The 8,268-nt window shown below is 39.6% G+C and overlaps 1 protein-coding gene across 1 annotated transcript in view; it reads right to left on the bottom strand.

Annotated features, from left to right (window-relative positions):
- LOC149142079 (putative metal-nicotianamine transporter YSL6) overlaps positions 1-2,993 on the bottom strand; it is a 446,819-nt gene extending 443,826 nt beyond the window's left edge. Inside the window, exon 1 of the mRNA XM_089453171.1 lies at positions 2,307-2,993. Within this exon, the coding sequence (XP_089309297.1) occupies positions 2,307-2,670 (364 nt within the window). The 5' untranslated portion in view covers positions 2,671-2,993. The remainder of the gene's footprint in view (positions 1-2,306) is intronic.
- Positions 2,994-8,268: the final 5,275 nt, after the last annotated feature.

Below are 8,268 nucleotides of genomic sequence, written 5' to 3' on the forward strand. Positions count from 1 at the left end.
CCCAACTCCCCAAAGTTGAAGCAATTTATCTTGGAGAGATCCTTTTTCTTCCTCTTCCCTTGCTGCCCCGCAGATGCCGAAGCCGCATTCTCGTCCTCCTCTTTCTTAACCCGGGCTCCTTTGCCACTACTTCCCGCCTTGGTCAATGGTCTGATCTCTTCTTGGCGAAGAGCTACCCACAGTTCTTCCCAATCTGGAAGATTCACTCTGCCCAAAATGCTTTGGACAAATGTCTCCCATTCCTCGGAGATTGCGTTCAGGGCAGTCCTCACCATCAACTCCTGATCCGACGTGGCCCTTATGGAATTCAGTTGGTCCCAAATCTCCTGCAACCTGCTAAGGAAGTGATCTATTTGCTCCCCCTTCTGCATCTGATACGAACGCAGGGAATTCTCTAGTAACATCTTCTTCTGCATGGAAGTGCCCTGATACAATGTCGTCAAGGTGTCCCACATCTCCTTGGCCGTATTCTTCTCGGCGATATGCTAAACTACATGATCCTTGACCCCATCAAGGATTATGCACTTTGCCTTGGCCATCGCATCCTCATACTTTTTGTTATCAGCTAGGTCCACTGGGATAGCCATGGTTCTTAAGGCGAAGGCCTTGATGCAATGTCTATCTAGAACAGACAAGATCCTGGCCTTCCAGATGACAAAGTTGGACGCCCCGTCTAGCCTGTTCTGATCCCTCAGTCCATTCATGGCCATCTCTACTCTTCTTTTCGACTCCTCTGAGTCTCTACTTCCTTCCTAGAAGTTCCCTCTTCGACTCCCTCTGAGTCTCTACTTCCCTCCTAAAATTTCTCTTCTAGAATCCCTCTGAGTCTCGATTTCCCTCCTGGAAATCCTTCTGCCAACAGTGGAATCGCACCTCTCCGATCTCCTTTGCTCCTGCAACACTGATCTGAATTTCTTGGCTAGAAATCCGTCTAGGTAGTGACTCCCTTCTACCTTGGTTTTGTCTCATTAGGTATTGTTCTGCCTCAACAGCAACAGCACCCCACCAGCTTCACACTCCACAATCTGCCCACAACTTCCTATGCCCCAACAACTAAAGAACTGAGCCTCTAGGCTCTGCGCAATCCCGGCTGTGGCTGAATCGCTCCACTAGCCAACTGTGTTATTTTCTTGAATTAAGATATTTATGAAGTTCAGAATTTTGTATTATTGTTTTATTATCGGCAGTCATAGTTTAGCTGTCTAATTCTTAGAGACTTGTCCATTCGACAAGGCAATTCTCGGTGATTTCACTGTCTGGATTAATTCTGAAACTACTAAGCTCATTGAGTGAGCCACAAAACTGAGCTTAAGTGATTTCGTGACAGGGATAGTTGAGCTTCTGTTGATGTTTGTGGTAGGTCTCTATTTTGCAGGAAAAGGAGTACTTCACGAAAAGCAAAGCCAGAAGAAGGAAATGACTTAAAACAATATCTTAGGACTGCTGGGAAAGAAGTGAGATCCAAACTTGATTTCTCTATTGAACATTGATTAAGCGATAAAAAAATTCATTTCTAAGATCCGGATTTAAGCATTTTCGGGATCAGAAGAACAACCTCTTGTTGTAAATACATAAGCTCAAAAATCAAGTGTGGAAGATATACTGGTCTTAGGACAGAAAGGAAAAATACAACAAAACTACGAATTAATAACGTAGGAACATGCCATGAACAAGCGCATAAAAAGGGCATCAGTTGTTGTGTAGGGCCGTATGAAGAAGCTAGTAAGCTGATTCTGGAGCCGGTGCCGCTCTTCTTTGCTTCAATCCAGTAAGGCTTGATTTCGAAGAATTTGACTAGCTAGACTCGGGTAGAGAAGCCAGAGAAGTGAGTAAGCCAGTGGACATAAATGACCAGAAAATGCAAGGCATGCAGAAAGAAGCATCCACAGAAGATATTATTGTACGAGAAGTTTCTATTCCGCCGAAGTCACACAGGAATTGCACCTGGGACCGACTGCTTGAAATGGCACCGGGGTGGAGGGGGAGAACATGTCTCTGGGAGGATTTCAACCTTAGCGAGACGAATATCACCATTCCCGTATCAAACCAAAACCCCCTGATGGTTCTAATACTCATAATTTGCTATGCAAAGCATAAACAAGATGTGGAATCTTTCAGCGCACAATCTGTGTAAAGACTTGATAAAGCTCAATATAATTCTTAGACTGGAAGAACATAGAACAGTAGTCATTATCCAACAACCTCCCCTCGACCACACCCCACCACCCCGGCTGCATTTGCTAGGCAGGTATATTGCATCCATTAAAATAAAATGTAATAGACTGTATGGATGAGTAATAGTTTACCGCTAAAAGCGATGCCATAGCAGGCGACGACACAGGTTTGAATGACAGTATTTTCCTGCCTGGTGAAAGGAGTCGTCCATATCCCCAGCTTTGACATAATCCCCGTCCATGTTTTCACCAGGAAAAATCCCAGCAATCCAGCAGCCACATTGAGAGAAGGAATCACCCCCACAGTCAGATTCAATTTATGCGTGATAATGCAAAATAACCCTCCAAGAACAACGCTCACCACAATGCCCCGGACAGTGATTTGTTCTTTCCATGGTGGCGGTACCTCTAAATCCTTCTCACCTCCACTTCCATGTTTGTCTGCGTCATCTAATAATGGCATACACACTTCCGATCCAGTAGCCTCCTTGCCCATTTCCGCCTATTTCCTTCAAACCTTCACGGAGAGTAATTCGTCATGCGTCCTGCTAAACCTGGGAGATTTTTACTCTGTTGCTATGGGGGCACCTGGGAACGAATGTGTAGAAAGTGGGAACCCTTTCAACCTAGAACTGCACTGCACTGCACCGCACCGCACCAATATGCAATAATTGAGATTTAACAAAATCAGCTGTCACCAAAAAAATCAGCATGGAACCAGGAGGGGAGATGACAGGAAGGATGAGATGGTAAAATAGATGGGTTTAATTTAATTCATGACACTACCATGTCCCGAGGCCGAGGCCGTGTTGTCACGTGCCATTCAAACAGTGCCAAAATCTTCCATTTTTATTATTTGTAGGAGATTCCAAGCCAAAATTGTAATGATTTGTGCGCATGGATCAACTATAATGGAAAGTGACTTACTTTATATGTCTTCGAAAAAACTATAATGGAAAGTGACTTTATATGTCTTCGAAAAAACAAAGAAAAAACCATAATGGAAAGTGACTTTATATGTCTTTGAAAAAACAAAATATTCTTATAATGGAAAGTAACTTTATATGTCTTCGAAAAAACTATAAAGGAAAGTGAATTTATATGTTTTCTCAAACACAGAGTGTTCTTTTGCAAGGCTTCTCCCGATTAGTGAGCGAAATTGCAACCATCGTTTCAAATTCCGTTTTAAAATAAAACAAGGAAGGCTGTTAAGGCAGCAAGTCCCTGCCACCAAAGCAGCATATACCGAGTTGGAAAAGACACGGGTGCCACCAAAGTAGCATATATCGAGTTGGAAAAGACATGGGTGGGGCTAACATGTAATGAATTTTAGCGACTTTCCAAGATATATGTGTGTAATTGTGGTTGTGCCAGCTTAAGACTACATGTTTTCCACTTGTCTAAACATGCAATCATTTGAAGGTGTCTTTGAAACAACAATTAAGCAAGTAGAATCGATTGTGCGCGGAGTAATCACAAGTCACTTTGCTACCGACAAATCTCTCCCTGCTGCCCTCCTGCGCATGCATTTTCATGACTGTTTCGTAAAGGTAAGCGTGCACTTCTTTGGAAATCATAGTCTCCTTTAAATTCAAGATTTATAAATATAAATTGAATGGTGTGGAATTAATAAATATATATGTTGTTGAAGGGTTGCGATGGATCAATTCTGATTGATAGCGTGGGCAATAACGTATCAGAGAAAGAAGTAGGCCCCAACCTAACTGTGAGAGGATTTGAGATAATCGATGAAGCAAAAGCTAAGCTTGAAAGTGCATGCCCCGGCGTTGTGTCGTGTGCTGATATTGTTGCACTTGCTACTAGAGACGCCGTATTCCTCCTGGTATATTTCAAGGACACCAAATTTGAGAATTTTTAAGCGTATTTTGATTTTAGTTCGATAGTTAGACATTAAAATTGAGCTCAAATTTGTATTTTTAAAATAAATTTTGATTAATTGAGCTCAAATTTGTAATTTTTAAATAAATTAGATTAATTACACTAAAATAATATTTATTTGAAAATTGTTCATCTTAATTAATATATATTCGCTATTTATTTATCACTCAAAAAAATAAAACAAAATTATATACAACACTAAATAAATCCCTTTTTTCAAATGGACAAGTGACGTTCAAGATTAACATGCATGATATACGTGTCTTGCATGCATGCTATTTCTGGTATGTTGCTCTAATGTTCCTCTCCTAAACGCGACGAGTCGATTGGCACGACGGCTTGCATGGGCTTGCATGTTGAACAGGTGCACCCTCTGGAAATGTTATGTCGACTTTCAAAGCTAGTGGCTTGTTTAGTTGCAGAATGAGCTAAGAATGAGTCTGTTACAGCGCTTGCTACAGACCTACGAAGATAAAGCCGAGATAATGCCAGATTCAGTGAGATAAATCCATTGACCGCAGAGCCGGTTGGAAGCTCAAAGCGTTTCGTTGGAGTTTAGGCTTTGGGAACTTGGAGTACAGTTCCAAACTTGATGGCTCTCACTGTTGGTGTTCATCGTAAGAAAGAGAGGAGATATTCTTCAGCACTGCAGTGACGCCGAAGCATTTAATTATAATGGCATTCAGAATCGTGAATTCTCTGTTGCTTCTAGCGTTTTTAGGACCTGCATTGGCGCAAAACAGCCTGCAAGTTGGATTCTACCATAAGCCAGAATTTCGTGCTCGGGAACAGGCCGAGTGACAGGGGTATTGTTTGGCTGGCCGAGTGGACGATGGGTCTGGGAGTCGAGTCCCTTGCTCAGCAATTTCCTTTTGATGTGTGTGTTCCAGTAGTTCTTTATCTCGTTGTCCGTCCGTCCGGGCAATCTCCCTGCAATTAAAGACCACCTGCACAGTTTCACAGACTGATTAGAAATCACTTCGATCAGTAACTGAGACTTCAAAAGTGAGATTTTCATGACAGATCCAGCTTTAAAAGGAAATCCATTGCAGCAACGGCAGAGATAAAATGACATACTTGTTGCCAACGAAGGAGTGGAGTTTGATGATGAGCTCGTCTTCTTCTTCTGTGAAGCTTCCACGCTTCAGATCGGGACGCAGGTAGTTTATCCATCGCAGTCTGCAGCTCTTGCCTTCGCAAGTAGAATCGATTGTGCGCGGAGTAATCACAAGTCACTTTGCTACCGACAAATCTCTTCCTACTGCCCTCCTGCGCATGCATTTTCATGACTGTTTCGTAAAGGTAAGCGTGCACTTCTCTGGAAATCATAGTCTCCTTTAAATTCAGGATTTATAAATATAAATTGAATGGCGTGGAATTAATAAATATATATGTTGTTGAAGGGCTGCGATGGATCAATTCTGATTGATAGCGTGGGCAATAACGTATTAGAGAAAGAAGCAGGCCCCAACCTAACTGTGAGAGGATTTGAGATAATCGATGAAGCAAAAGCCAAGCTTGAAAGTGCATGCCCCGGCGTTGTGTCGTGTGCTGATATTGTTGCACTTGCTACCAGAGATGTCATATTCCAGGTATATTCCAGGAACACCAAATTTGAGATTTTTTAAGCATATTTTGATTTTAGTTCGATAGTTGAAGTGGAATGGCGGTCAACTGGGTACACGATAAAAATTGTTGCTGAACTGAAACCGTGGGTAAGTGCTTGCCTACCCTATTTTCTTTTCATATTTCCTAATAGTGATTGAATCCCCAAATAAGAAATCTGTCTGAAATTGAAAAAATATGGAAAAAAAAATCAATGCATCGTGAAGATAGGCAAATTGGAAAAATATGAAAAAAAATCACTGCATCATGAAGATTGGCAAAGCGGCCTTTGGGACTGCGATTCATTGTACAGATTTTAAATGGTTTTCTTTTTTTATCTTTTACATGATTTTATATGGTTTACCATTAAGCACTTTTCGTTCAGGATTTGGGGCCTTTGTACCTTGCATATCGGTTGAAGGCATAGTTACGCCTGCAGCAACTGCTCTACTTGCTTGGGGATTTAGGAATGGAAATAGTAATTTTGCAGGGTTGAAAGAGAAAGATTCTGAGTTTTCCAGTTGTACCTAAGTTAATAGATTTGTTGTTCTATTCATTTCTCCCTTTTCTTTTACTACAGGTTGGGTGTACCTGATATGCAGCAAAGTCTACCTGAGTTGATTGCAGTTCTATTGCTGTCCGTCGTTTGTATACCACCGACGTTGGTAGATTACCCAGCCTCCCCTGGCTCTTTCACCGTTCGAGCTCAGCTCCTCCAGCAAACAAAGGATTTTACTATGCTCTCGGCACAGGCCTGCGGTGTTTTCACCAGACTGCAAATAGTGCCATCCTCTACCGCCATCCTCCCCGTTGGCTGCATAGTATTCCAGGGTTGTCCCCGTGCGTTCTGTTAGGTGAACCGGGCCTGCTTCAGATTACCTTCCGGAAGGTAGCACCTTCTTGCAAACCGATGCCTCTGCAACAAAAGGAAAAGCTAACACAAATATGGGAGTTTGAAAAGTTTTATGGGAGTTTGAAAAGTGAGGCGGTGAAGGCCACCGAACACACGAAATCTGCATGGCATGCAAGCGGCAGTGGGATGGGTGTGTAGGTGGCAATCGGAATAACAAGTATAACCGTTGCTGTATTATAACTTTTGACATTTTAGCATTTAATACTATAGATTAATGTTAGCATTAGTCTGTTAGCATTGGCCAACACTATGAACATACGAGAAAAAAACACACATAATATATGGTCAGCCTCGGGAAGAGGCCAAATAACATGGCAAAATTGTTTGCGCATAAAAACTTTGCTTAGAGTAACATGGCAAAATTGTTTGTGCATAAAAGCTTTGCTTAAACTGCTTTTGTATTGGATGGGAAAGACGAACAAACAGCTAAACTAATGCTTATGGACTAATAATCGATTACTATAGTCCCTGGCCATTGCCAGATGGCAAGGACTAAAAATATTGACAGTAAACCTTCATTTCAAATGCCACATTAATAAAATCAAAATCCACCATAAAATAACAAATGCCATATAGTTAAATATAATAGCTCGTAACTGTCACTTAATTTAAATATAATTTAATTAAATTAAAAATTAATAAATATAAAGATAAAAATAGAACAATTAATAAAATATTATATTGTTGATACAATTACTAACAAGGAGCCACTGTTGTGGCGCTAGTCCCTGCCGGTTAATAGAAGGGTTTGGTGAGTTATTATGATGAGATTTAATAGGTGTTTAATTTGCATTATCATCAGAGCTGGTTTGCATTACTAGTGTGTTGTAGGCATGCTTATTTGTATTAAGATTTAGTGAATTGGATAGCGAATTGTTGTATGGACTTTTTGACTTTATGCAAAGAGTGAAATATAATGAACTTTGCGTTTGTTAAGTAAGAATTGTGATAAATGTAAGAATAGTTTTAGACGTAATTTTCCAATGTGTCATGATTTAGAAAGTGTTTAGATTAATAATTAAAATGTAATAAAATTTAAGAGTGAATCATGGAAACCTTGACAGGGAAAACTTATAAAAGGTAATAATAATGCATTATAATGTATGAAGAATTAGAGAGTGTTAAAGTAAGTAATGTATTTTAATAAGCATGGGGTATAAAATATATTTAAATGCATAATAATGAATTCATGGTGCATAAAAGATAGAATTTTGTTATTTTTTTACATTTGAATATTATGGAAATATTCATAAAATGATAATGAGCAAATAAACATTATTATGAATATAAATTTGTTAATTAAATCCGTGGTGGAGAGTGTTCAATATTTAGATAAATGATTGTCGAAAGTCAAAGAAGAACTTAAGCATTTAAAAATTATGGAGTCTTGAACCCATAATTGAAAGATTAGATATCTAGTAACATGTTTGGACATAAGTGATTCCATTGGGGTTAATGTCAATGATTAGGGAATTATTCCATGGTCAAAAGAACAAAAGATATATTTATTTAAAAATATTGTTTATCATAATTTTAGTGTGAACTTTAAATTTGTCCAATTACTAATTAGCAAAGAAAATAAACCCTGCATCTAATTTCTAATTAGTAATTTGTTGCATTTAATGAGTAATTTGTTGTGATGCAAAAGGACATGACTTTTGGTCTTTTTTATAGTTT

The sequence above is a fragment of the Pinus tabuliformis genome, chromosome X (assembly GCF_031772625.1).
Source record: "Pinus tabuliformis cultivar Carrire ecotype Pingquan chromosome X, CPIR1, whole genome shotgun sequence".
Classification (NCBI taxonomy): domain Eukaryota; kingdom Viridiplantae; phylum Streptophyta; class Pinopsida; order Pinales; family Pinaceae; genus Pinus; species Pinus tabuliformis.